The sequence below is a fragment of the Electrophorus electricus genome, chromosome 1 (genome assembly GCF_041902795.1).
Source record: "Electrophorus electricus isolate QZ-2024a chromosome 1, ASM4190279v1, whole genome shotgun sequence".
NCBI classification, from domain to species: domain Eukaryota; kingdom Metazoa; phylum Chordata; class Actinopteri; order Gymnotiformes; family Gymnotidae; genus Electrophorus; species Electrophorus electricus.
The window spans coordinates 32,176,267-32,189,595 of NC_137497.1; the positions used below are offsets into that span (position 1 = coordinate 32,176,267).

The following is a 13,329-nucleotide window of genomic DNA, read 5'->3' on the forward strand; positions in this document are numbered from 1 at the left end:
AGTTTGTATATACATTAATAATTAGATTAGAGTCTAGAACTTGCTCCGATCTCCAACCAGTCATGAATGCTAGATAATTGCTCCATCCAGTTGGGGTCACGGGCAGAGACGTAGCGCAAAATTCTGGAGCCCCAGTGCAAGGGACGGGGTTATTTTTAATTTCTTTACAATCCCCTACTGGGCCCTGTGAGCTCCTCTCCTGGGCATCATGGCTGTTCAAGGGCAATCCTTTTAATTCTCACTCAGGTCATCAAACAGCAATCTGCTGGTTAACTCAGAAACCCAGGGAACAAGGACAGAGTCAGCTGTAACAACCGCAAAGTCTGAAAACTGTAGACTACAAAACCTAAAAACTATAATCTTTCAAATAGAATGATTATTTAGTGTATCTAAATAAATCAAATTATTATAACCGAGCCACCTTTTCCACAAAAACAAAAACCAGATGGCTCATGAGGACATAAGCTTTAAAGACATTATAGACAAAACCTTTTACTGTGAAAATGCCAGTACAATTAGGGTTGAACTAATTAGTGTGGCAGGATGCAAAAAAAGCAGGAGGCAGTATGGTGAGGCCAGGCTCTGTAGCTCAGTAGCTCAGTGGGGTTGTGAGTTCAATCCTCACTGGGCCCTTTCTCATAATACTGTGAGAGCTACACTATCAAAGCAACCTGTGTTCCTGTTCACTTGTATGTGACACCTTGAAAGTTGTTTACTGAAAGCATAATTCTTCATGGAAGTGGATAGTTTCAGGTCTGTCTCACTCAAACTGACCTCAACTTCCACCTTGCAAAATTAAAAACAACCACTTCATGGCATCAAAACCATAATGTTCAAACTTTATTTTCACATGTACACATTGTAATGTTTACATTATAAACAGTGTTGCCTGTGTAACTAATAGAATATAAAACTGACATAAGCACTGATTTTCCTGATCGGAATAAATGGAAATTGAGGCTCCCATATGGCCATTTACTGATGGTCAGAATTGGCCTCAAACTCACACTTTATAAACCCCTCTGTGTTCAGGTTGGGCAGTGTTCCCTGACAGAGACTGAGGTGTTTAACCAGTGTCTCCTTCTCAAACCGGAAGATCTTATCCTGTGGGACATGGAAGGCCAGTACCACATGGTCCCACATACAGAACTTCCGTTTCTTCCTTGGCACTTTTTTCACCAGCGTTTTGCTGGCAGGAGCCAGCCGAAAGGCATGCGTCTTGCTCAGTCCCTGTGGTCTCCACACTATCTTCCCATCCTGGAACGAACACGGGGCTGTGGAGCAGTCTTCAAGGAGTGGATATTTCTTAAACTCTTTCTGGACGTCTGGAGCATGGACCACGACGGCATACATGACCTCCTGCTTGTAGACCACCGTCTCATAGATGCGCATCTGCGGTGCTCGGCCCTGGCAGAACTGGTCTGCGTAGCTCTCCAACAGTTCAGTGATGGGGAACGTAAAACGAAAGTTCCCCAGCCTGGAGGCCTTGCGGAAGGCTGGTGAGGATGTGAATTTGTACAGGAAGGGTTTGCAACCATTGTCAACTCCTTTTTGCAGAAGGAAACGCCTCTCTGCATCTGCAATGCCATTACCTGTAATAGCTAAGCTCCACCAAACTAGACCCTGCGAGGCGTTGGTGCCGGTCCCAGGGTCCTTAAATCCGGGGTCACTCAGAATGGCCTGGAGGCCACTAAAGTTAGTATCATGTCGTAGTTCAGATACGTGGAACTCTGTCGGACAATGGAACCTCGGAGGATATGTGGAGAGGTAATTATTCAGTATTTGGTATTTAATTTCACAAAACCTCAGGTGCTTCCCTACGAAGTATTTTTCTTTATGTCCTCTTCTATTTATGCGATCCATTCTGCTGTGATCTGTAACGGACAGCAAACTGGACAAAGAAGAAAAAATAATTGAATGCAAGCAGTTGACAGCTTTGTTTGACTTTCATCCATTTTGTAGTTCAGGGTCATTTGCAGTTATTCGTGGCTGTGATCTGAAATTGTGTTGCTTGTCATCTTTCCTTCTCTTTACCTCATCTGGAATCGTGTTTGGTGGAAATTTTGAAATGTTTCGAAAAGTTATCACCTCTTCATTTGAAGGTACAGTACTCAAAGATGCATTGCAAGAAACAATCATTTTAATATCACCAGTATTTAATGACTGAGTAACTCTCTTGAATGATTTACTTTTCTGTATGTACAAGGTCCTCTCAGTTATTTTGCAAAGCCTGCACATTTTAGACTCCTGGCATACCTACTAACCCCCGCCCCACTTTATCTCTCCTTCTGTCTCCCTGTTTATCACTTACCCCGCCCTTATTATATAGAGCCATGGCCAATTATAAATAATTGTGGTTGATGTTTATGCGTAATTTGTGTGAATAAAGTGACAGACAGAACAGAAACCTGGAGTTGATCATTTTTAATGGCATCCTTACTGTGAAACCAAAAAGATTTAACTCTTTAACCAACTGGGGGTTAAATTATATCTGAGTTGGAAATTAGGCACACTTTCCAGAAAATTCGGACTTTGCTGGAATACTTTAAAAGGTACATTTGTATGTCCTAAATGAAGCAGCAAGCATCTTAATTTGGCTTTTGAATGAGAGTTGTGCCTGTTTCTCATTTATTATTATCTAAGCCCAGAAGGCTTTGCTGGCAGCAGGCCAGGCCATAACTCCATTTCAAGTGAAATGTCTAAAGCCAGAGAAATCGAAACTTTGAGACGTTTAAACACATACTGCATAGAACATTATTAACGTATTGAAATGCAGCTCCACACCCAAGACAGAAAAACACAACTGCTGTCATCATTCAAATGAGGTTGTTATAGTCCTTTCAGAACTAAAAATCTAAAAACTAAAAACTTTTTAAAAATCTATTCATTACTACATAGGTGATAATTGTTTTGCTGCTCTGACTTTGCTTTACTATAGCACATTGATACGGAACCAAAAGCGTCACTATTAAGTTAAAGTGCAGAATGTCATCTTAAATTAAACAGGGTTATTATGTTGTTATTTATAGTCCTCTATTTCTGAGAACCATGAATAATCTCAGAAATTAATTTACCATTAATCTCCCCAATTTGGAGATCACTTGTATTTGTAGACATTCAACCACATTCATCTGAAAATTGCACACTGTTTAAGCACGGCACAAATTGAAAACAACTGAGGTTTTACTTACCAAGTGCCTGAGTAATGTTTCACAATCTACTTTCAGACTAGCAGTTCCTGTTAAACCACAGAATGAAACCTTCAAGTGCAGAAACGGTTATTCAACCCCTGTCTCTCTTCTTCTTGTCTTTTACTTCCTCGGCTGCTTCACTGTCACGTTTTCAAATAAAGTCTGTTCTGCTCGTGCTAGCTGCGCACAGGGCACGTTTCCTTCAACAGAGAACAACATCTAAAGACCAAAACTAGTAAACGGGTTCCAACCAGTCTGCTTGCAGAGCATCTTATACACGTGTCAGAATAAAATGTGTTCAGAACAGAAAATAATTCTCCTTGTAGGAAATTCTAACACAGATTCCCCCGTAAACTATTTGCACACTTATGAAGGCATAGCTAATAGACGATACAAGCATAGGGTTCTGTGTGGTTGTTAATGTACAATGATTATCATTGTCACAATCCACAATTAATTTCACTACTTCCACAGATAACACTGGTTTAGAAGGTTTTTGTTTCTTTTACAGTTTTTGGTGTTCCAAACAGACTTTTTGATGCTGATCACAGAAATTACTTGAAAATAGCTGTGACATGTTTTGTTACATATGTGGTGAGTTTATTCCAAAAGCACTGAAAAGGAGTTTGACTGTACTCATTAAGAAGGCGTACGAGTTATACTTCGGGTGCAAAATTCGCGACCAGGACAAATCATGGACTCATCATACATGTTGTGCATCTTGTGCCAGTAGTCTGCGAGCTTGGTTGAAAGGTGTATGACCAGCCATGCCATTTTCTATCACAAGGATATGGAGGATCATATAACTGATTGTTACTTCTGCATGACGAACGTATCAGGATATTCTTCAAAGAACAGGAAGTTTATTGAGTACCCGAACCTTGCATCGGCAATAAGACCAGTGCTGCATGATGACAGTCTTCCTGTTCCAAAACCTTCAGCGGTGTCGACAGTAGAGGATGAGGATGAGGAGGTAGGCAGGGATGATGAGCTGATGCAGATGGAAGCTGCTGCTGATCCAGACTTCGTGCCATCAACATCCAGCGACCCTCATTTATTATCTCAGGTAGAGCTGAATGATCTGGTCAGAGATTTGGGTTTATCGAAGAGTCAGGCAGAGCTGCTTGGGTCAAGGCTACAAGGATGGAATCTTTTGTCATCCGGCACGAAAATTTCAGTATTTCGCAGCCGTCATGAGGATTTGACAAAAAAATTACTTTTTGTTGGGACATCGATCTATTGTTTTGTGCTCTTGGTTGGGACCATGAATCATCAGAATGGCGACTGTTTATTGACTCATCAATCTTGAGTTTGAAGGCTGTTTTGCTGCACAATGGCAATATTTCCCCTTCCATACCTGTGCCGTTCATATGCCGTTCATATGAAAGAAACGAGAACATGCAGCTTCTGCTGAACCACATTTAGTACAGGTAGTTGCAATTCTACTGGGTCTGCAGCTATGGTTACACCAAGTATTGTTGCTTCCTTTGCGAGTGAAACGGTCGAGCAAGAGATTCCCATTTCATCAGAAAGGTCTGGCCTCCCCGCAAGAAACTGGTGCCAGGGCAGAAGAATGTTGCACATGACCCACTGGTAGATCCAAAGAAGATATTTCTTCCGCCATTGCACATCAAACTTGGGCTAATGAAAAATTTCGTTAAGGCAATGAACAAGCAAACTGAGGCCTTTGCTTAGTTTCCACGCATAAGTGATTGCCCACAAATCTGAGATGTGATGAATGACAGCCACTTTGATGGTCTTACTGAGATCAAGCAATGCTGCACATTAAGACAATGACACGGCACAATGCCCTGACTGTTAAGAACACCTCCTGCTACTCTGAGGCTTTTGCAAACCTGTTGTTGTTTGGAGATAACCTCCCCTACAAGGGAGCATCTATATACCATGTTTTTGCAAAAAATCAAAGCAGTCAAACAGACAATGAGAGTCAGCATTCAGGATGGTAGAAACGACAGAAGATTGAATGGAAGAACTTAATTAATTATTAATACCAACAAGGTGTGCAACAAAGGAGTTGCCTCTGGAACATTTTAAGACCTTTTACATCTGGGGTTTTCTTTTAGCCTTCATGCTCAGAGTTCACTAGGCATACGCAAACAAACAAAATACGTCACGTGAAGAAGGGGAACTCGTCCTCCTCTGGTCCACAGAGAATGGCAAACTAATAACAAACACATCATGAATAAAGTTGATACCTTTTAAAATTTTAACTTGTTATAAATCTCAGATTCATTTATAAGACATAATAAATTACTTACAAATATTTGGCAGGGATTATTCATATTATTCAGATATCCAAAATCAGTAGATCACAGACTACAAAGTAAACAATTAAACTCAGTCCCCCGGGAGAGCTGGCAGCAGCGGTGATAGGCTAGTTATCGCCTCCTGAGCTCAGACAGGCTGGTCACGCTGCTTTCACTGGCTGACTTTTGATTTTGATCTTAATGATAAATGTTACGGATGCAAGCCTCAGCGTTGCAGGTGCAAGCCACCCGACAGTCTTCTCTCTGAGAAACACCGTGCAGGGACTTTTTGATCTTTGAAGTGATAAGAATGTTAGTTCTTATTGCTACACTTTAAATGTCTGCTACATTCCTTAAGCTTAGGGAATCAAACCTCTCTGTATTATACTATTCTTTTAGGCAGACAGACTCTCCTGTCATGTTGGGTCTTGTTGTGTAGCAAATTGCACAAGAACAGTTATGTTGCAGGTGTATAGACCACTACTGACTCGATGTTATTTGAATAGCAGACCATTCTTATCACATATCGTGGAGTGCTGTGCTACAAAGATGTGCCAGAAGTAAAGCCTATTGTTTTCTGAAGGAGCATTTCTTGGGAATTCCATCTCAGCCAGGATTATGAATAGGGCCTTAGTGTTGGCTTCTGGAAATTTGAGAATAAATGTGGCACACTTGGCCATCCTAGATGAGGTCTTGAAGGCCTTTTATTGTTTATAGTATTTTAAAGTGCACTTGACATCTACTGATAAAAGTATTTGAGGGTTTTGGCTTTTTTTTAAATGTGCTGAGAGGTCAAGCCTTACAGTTCTTTTTTGTACTGTTTAAAAAATCCTGCATACACTAAAAAAACCTACATTGTTTGCAATCTCCTATTGCTTAACGATTACTACCTGTTTCAGTGTTAATCGAGGAGCTTTGCACACAGCTGTTCGCTTCAGTGGCTCAGTGGTGATGTTCTAATTCTGTTGCTGTAGGCACGACGCTTCTCAAACATCGCGCAGCGGTTTGGTACCTGAAGAGCCGTCACTCAATAAGAATGAGTTCCTCACTCTGAACGGAGCGGTTCTGCAGTGTACTTGTACTCTGTTGCCGTTTAGAGAGATGGCTGCTACCTCTGTCTCTCCTGTATTTATCTAGTTGCTTTGGTGAGTTCATGACGTGTATATTTGCTTAATGTGTAAATTGTACTTTTTGTTATTAAGTAAAATTAGGTACAGCTGTTTGGTCAGAAAAATCTCGTGAGCAAACCCGAATGCAAGCTTGAGGACATTTACATGAATATTTTTCGAATTTAAACTGACGATGATTATCTGCCTTTAATTATCTTTAAATACTCAGGCTCTGAGTATTTTCCAATTTTTGTTGGCCCCTGACTTTTAGATGTGACGTGAATAAGGTGTGTGTTACTCTTTGTGACAGTTTTGCGCTTAGGCCTGTCTCTGAGCGTGCTGTAATTGCTATTCTGTGTCACAGTACACGGCCTTTCTGGGAAAGAAAACACTAAGGTCAGAGGTGACAACACTCCCTGCCACATGCCTGGAGAAGGCCTCAACTCCTGCCTTGCCTCGCCTAGCCTGCCTCCCCTCCCCATGTCAAGCTGGCTGTCTTATGCTGGACCTCTAAGAAACACTGAGCTGAAAATTTTCCCACACATGCAATTCAGCATGGAAAAGCTTAAGACCACTGCAATCTTCTGACACCTCTCCGGCAAATCTTTGTCAACTCTGTGTCTTGTTGGGGAGCCACACCATTATTTCTGAATCATTAGGACTGTTGGTTGGGTTCGTTTCCTTGTAAGACAGGAAAAGAAGACAGTATAAAGGCATCCTCTTGGGCACCGACAGGAGACCGTCTGTTTCTCTTGTGACTTTTATTCTGACACTTCATTATGATTAGTGAAAGACAAGATGAATTGAATTAGGGGAAAGGTTCCTGAAGACCCAAATATGAAAGCGATGCACTGGTTAAGGGATGGACGGAGCTGCCTGAGCAGAGTTAGAATAGGATGAGACGATATACCATCTAAAGGGAAGAAATGATGAAAAAGGGTGTTCTGCAGACATAGCACGGACCAGATTTACTGCTTTGTGCGTGTGCGTACTGAAAGAGTGAAAAAACAACAACAACAAAAACGTACTTTACAAAGCAGAATTGGACAGACTTAGGGGTGGACAAACCTTCTCACTGAGGTGAGATGCTGGTACTGAGGTAATAAAAAGAGTGTTAACCATTAGTGTTAGCATTAGTCATAGTAATTACATAAGACATAGGGAAATATAAAAATTCTGTGTCCTTTCAGAATGATTTGCATACAGGGTTCAGCAAAGGACCCTGGGTAGGCTTTGGTGTACCTCAGGGTAAGATATATGACTTCTCCACGAGGCTAAGGATGGTACAGGAAAACAATCTTCTTTAGGACAAGGTTAAGAGAAGTCTTCTCTTGGAATGTGGTGGTAACGGGTTCCAACTGGTGTGGGTGTTCAATATCAGTTTGCATATGTTGACTAATGTATGGTTTGGATGTAACGGTGGCAAATACAAACACTAGTAGGTAAAAAGGTGGGGTGAATACGTAATCACTTCTGAAAAATGTATAAAAATGTGGGTTCTTTGTTTGATTGTTAGACATTCTCCAGAGGGTGCCTGAATAATTCTTGTTAACGTTAACCTTCAATAAAGGATGGGACCAGCTGTTTTCTTTAACGAATTCTGAAGTCTGCATCTTCATTTTACATTTGTATGTTTAACTTTAAGACTAGCTGACTGGGGGATTTAGGAATGACAGAACCTTCCAAACTTAAGCTTTTCCATCTGCTTAGGATCCAAAATAATTTCATAGCAATTTTGGGTGGGAAATGTTGACCGATCAGGTTTGCATACATACATTTTAGTGCAAGTGCCTCAGTACTTTTCATTCAAATCCAGCTTTGAAAGCTTGGCTGACTCAACAGATTAATCTTCATGCAGGTTAATTCAAGACCAGGATTTGTGAGTTCCTCTCAGGGCTACAGAAGGGGCAAATTGGAGATGATCTGAGCTAAACGGACCTGTAGCCTGCAGTACAGCCATTCAGTTTCATGTCATTCACAAAAATACTTCTACTACCATCTCCCTTGTGCACATGTTGACAGTGTGCATCTTGGGTGGAGCATTTGGCATGGCGCTCATACTCTAGATGAATAAGAATTTTCTTAACCGCCGATGAAACTTGGATTATGCAGGTTTGCCCCAAGTCTCCAAGATGTGGCATTTTGCTCATACAGATAAAGGTGTGACTGTGAAACCCACCAAATGCCAGAAACCTTGGCTTCTTTCTGGATTCTCTCAAGTCTGCTTTCCTTCATCCCTGCAACATTGCTCAGCTTCACCCTTTTCTGAATTTTCGTGACAGTAAAACTCTGGTCCACGCCTTGTGATGGAAATTATTATTCGATCATGTATTATCATGTGATTCATATATAATCATGTTAATCCTTTCTCTATGTAATCCTACATGAATAGTTTAGTTTGCATACTGTGTCTCTGTATATTGTGTGAACAAAGCGACTGTTGGAATGTTGCTTTATGACCTGCCTGTGTAGTGACCTGCAAGGGTCGTAAAGAGGGATTAGGCTTATTTTATCTTGCAAATTGTGTCTGTTCTGGTGAGTGCTCTGGTACTGCAGGAATGTTCATCGCAATAAGGAGCAGGAAATGGGTAAATGGGATGACCGAGCACCCCTCCCTGGGGGAAGTGAAGTTTAGATATAAGGAGCAGAGCCAGTCTACCCCTTTAGTGCCTTTGCTTTAGAGCATTAGCTCTCACACAGCTGTGTTTTGTATGTCTTATTTTCTTTATTAAATTACTCTTTTAATCACGTCTGACTTGCTGTTTATTCAAAATTCCACCACAGCCTTCAGCAGCTCTCATTTCGACTACTCTAATTCCCTCTTTAGTTCTTTTTGCTAAATTTCTACACAGACTTCAAACATTCAAAACTCTGATACACAGGAAGATCTGCTCATATAACTCCTGTTCTTCATTGGTTACACTGGTCACCCACGTCATCCCATATTAAATATTAAATCCTCTTTCTCACATTCAAAACTGATCTTTTAAATTCAAAACTTATCTGCTTATCTTTCTGAACATATCGTTATAGCCCTTTCCACACTTAGATCCTCTGTCAGGAATCTCCTCACTGGACCTCACACTAAGGCATTTAGTGCTGTGACACCTAAAACAGTGGAATGCCCTTCCCCAATTTCTCCGGGTCTGTTCTTATGTTGCATCTTCCAAATCTCAATTACACACAGCTTTTCACGCAACACTAGTCTGCTTCCTCTCCTTGGCTTTCCCCCCCCTTTTGTTTGCCCTCTCCTGCGTCTTCTTTGTGAAAAGACCTTGGTTACGAGAAAGCCGCTACACAAACGTAACAAATAAGTCATCAATAAATAAATCCCTCTGTCATGCCCTGGCTAGCCCTCATGAACCACACCAGCACTCATTCACCTCCCTGGTTCCTGGTCACCAGTGTGTTGAATAATCACCTGCACCTGTCCCTCATTTACCTCATTCTATTTAATCCCCACATGTGTGCATGCAGGGCTCCTCTTTTATGGTAGCTAACTACTGGTTAGGGACCTTTTCAAGCGTGTATTGCTGAAGACTTGCTTTCTGTATTTGCTTGCATGCATGCATTTTGAGTTCCTCACTTGTGCCTTGCTTCTAGAAATTTTGTGATGTCTCTTTTTGCAAATTTAGTTATCAGCTCTCTTCAGCCCCCAGATTTTTCCTGTCTAGATGCTGATTATTTTCCAGTGTCACCCATTTGCAAAGTGAATCTTCTAGGTATCAGCATTCATCCCTGTATTCTACAGTATTCTAGTTCATTGGTATGTTTGATTCTAACCTACTGTACTAGGATATATTCTATGAGTAAATGACAGCACTTTTATAAGTCGCTCTAGATAAGAGCGTCTGCTAAATAATGTAAATGAATCAGGAAAACTGTGTTGTTAAAATAACAGGTACGTTATGATGAGTGCAATGAAACATTAAGCTGATTTGCAGTTATGTTCCCTAATTGCCTGAATAGCCAAATTTTGTGTGGGTTTTGTGAGGTGTCTACAATGTCTGTGTCTATCAGTGTGTGCATACCTTTTCTTGGTGAAACCAAATCTGATTTTCCTCCCTTGCCTGGACAATAAAGTTTATTCTAAGTCTAATTTATGGCCATCTGGTGGCTGCCTAGGCCTTACTCAGTCACTGGTACCAAGGCTTTAGAACTATCTCCTTTCCTGGGCTCTTTCAGGTTGTTACAGGAGCCGCAAAAGGTTGCAGAGGCTGATCATCTGAAGCCAAAGAGTCACCTTCAGCTGTCAGCCAATGATTAATGATCAGATATCTCCACACTAATTCTCCCCCTCCTCTGAGATGACTACAGTCCCCTTGCCCCCTAACACAAGAAGTAATTCAAAGAATGTTTGCAGGAAAATTATGTATTTCTTGTGATCTGTGCACAGAGTAAAGGCCTCAGTGCAAGGTGCATCATTTCACTCCTCAGGCACAGAGTGGTACAGAAAAAAAACATTATCAGCACAGGTGCCAGCTGGTGCCAGATGAGAGCTTTTTTTAAAAGGGGGAATTGAGGTATCAAACTGAATTTGCATAATATTAAATAATGTATGGTTTGGACATTATTTAATATTATGCAAATTGGGGATTTCAGAAGGCTGGGATGTAAACGAAAGAGAAAAAAATATAAACATTTGGCTCTTTTGTTCTCCTCAGACAGAGGATGTCTCAGTAACACGCAATAATGAATAAGAGCAGTTATTCTTATTTTTTCAAATTATTTTTGTTGTCTGAAACGGAAAAACGTATGTAAATGAGCACAGCTTTTTTACGAAGTGAGTGTGGCTTTGTTTCCTGATATTTGGGCTTTTTGATTAGGTAGGTTAATTCTAGCTACCTGGTTTTCATGTAGGTATAATGGCATTTTTATGATAGGACGAAGGATTATTGAAAATATGACTTATTGCTCCTAGAAACAGTGAAGTGGAAATGGGTTTCTTGTTATGAAAAAATGTGGTCCCTAACTCAAAAGAGAGTTCCATTTATTGATGGTGATTTATAGTAACAGCATCACAGTTAAAGGTAGCAGCGAGTACAATTAAACTCAATAATAGACGTAGATAACTTGTGCTTATATGTGGGTGTGCTTTCTGTACCTTCATGTTATGAGGAGAGTAACATGTAACATAACTAGCAAAGAAAACATGGCTCTCAGCAGTCGTTAGCATTTGCTGGAGACTTTTTAGCTGTCATCAGCAGCTTTTTTCATATAAATAAATACAATTGACAGTGGGGTATCACTTTTTGCAATATGGGTTCCCTCATAAAAAGTCTAGAGTGAAAAAGTATATTGTTAATGGCTATTAATTTGGTCAGAAACACCTTAAAGATAACTAACAAGCAATATAAAGCACATGCATCAAAAGGGCTGTTAGACACTGGAGCCTTTCTGTCCTCAGGTACCCAGTGCAACGTCTCTGCTTGTCAGCCATGATGTAACTGCTTAACCATGAGCTGCTCGGTTTAGCTCGTTCGCTCGCTTTCTCTCTCTCTCAGGAAGTAATGGTATAGGAAGTAGTCTTTTTTTTTTCTTATAATGCACTAAAGTGGACTAAAATAATTTTTATTGTATTATGCAATTTACGAAACACAACGTGGACCAGCGCTCTGTCAGTGATTCATCCATTAAAAAGAGAATAATTGGCTATAAATTTAGACGCAAGCTCTCAAAATACTTTGACCCTGGATGTTGGATGAGGATGTTTGAAGAATGACAAAAGCAAACTTATTTATATTTAGTTTTCATTGCCATAGTAAAAATCCTTGACATCCAAAAGTGGCACAGGCTTCTCCCGTGTTTAAAAAGGTGAGTTTCCAATGCCCAGATTTGTTATTCATCGGAAAATCTAATAGCTGCTAATAAGTGAGACGTCAGCATGCCACGATACGACCCCTCTCCTGAACGCGCCCGTGTGTGTGCTCGTCAATCTTTCCACGCACTACGTGTCCGACACCTGCTCCTCATTGTGTGATTAGCATACACGTGTGACGTATTCCTGTCTGTCTGCGGCTCGTCCGCGCATCCTGCGTGAACCTCCTCGTTACACAGCACAGTACTTCGTGCTGACAATGTATTTTTATTCGTTATCCTCTGTGGTTCTCAAAACTAGAGCGAGTCCGAAAGCACGAAAAAAAAGACAAGCACAAACCGGTGAGGAACGACGGCAAAATGCTCCGATGGAGCCAAACAAATAATCCCAGAGTTGGAGAAGCTGGATATTGCACCAGTCTTGATGCATTTTGTGGAAAATCAGATTGTGTATGCAGTTTTAACCATTTTTGTCTTGTTTTTTTTAATTTTTATAATTTCTTTTTTTTGTTATACTTTTGAGTGTGAGATGTTGGCAGTTATTGACGGTTCTAAAATATGCTTTTCTTCACATTCTTTTAGATCAATCTGTAAAGCAATCCATATTACTTAAACATCAAGATATTTTAAATGAGATTCAAATCATTGTATATCAAACAACCCAAGCAATTTTGGAGCCCTTTTCAATGTCCACCTTTCTAGAGTTATCCTGTCTTTCATAGGTGATGAAGGCCATGACCTCTCTCATGGGTGTGGTCATTGTGGACATTGTCACTCAGGCAACTCTGATGGGTCATCTTCCAGTTCTGGATGGAATTTGAGGTGTTGATGTAAAATCCGTGTTGCCGTCAGATTCAAAGAAGGAGACTACAGATTTGTGTGGAAAAGAGAGGATTGGGTGGATGTCTCAGCTACAAGGTAAATTTGAGCAAAAGCTTCTTAGGT

The 13,329-nt window shown here is 40.7% G+C and overlaps 1 protein-coding gene across 1 annotated transcript; it reads right to left on the reverse strand.

The window, feature by feature from the left end:
* Window positions 1-818: 818 nt before the first annotated feature.
* On the reverse strand, window positions 819-3,437 carry si:ch211-197h24.8 (uncharacterized). The gene is made up of 2 exons (XM_027010804.3): window positions 3,192-3,437; window positions 819-1,891 (listed from the first exon to the last, which is right to left on the reverse strand). The coding sequence occupies exon 2, from the start codon at window positions 1,861-1,863 to the stop codon at window positions 976-978; it is 888 nt and encodes a 295-aa protein (XP_026866605.3). The 5' UTR covers window positions 1,864-1,891; window positions 3,192-3,437; the 3' UTR covers window positions 819-975.
* Window positions 3,438-13,329: the final 9,892 nt, after the last annotated feature.

What these genes read in the sequence shown, in the direction of transcription:
- si:ch211-197h24.8 (XM_027010804.3), bottom strand. Translation starts at nt 1,863, where the DNA reads ATGGATCGCATAAATAGAAGAGGACATAAAGAAAAATACTTCGTAGGG.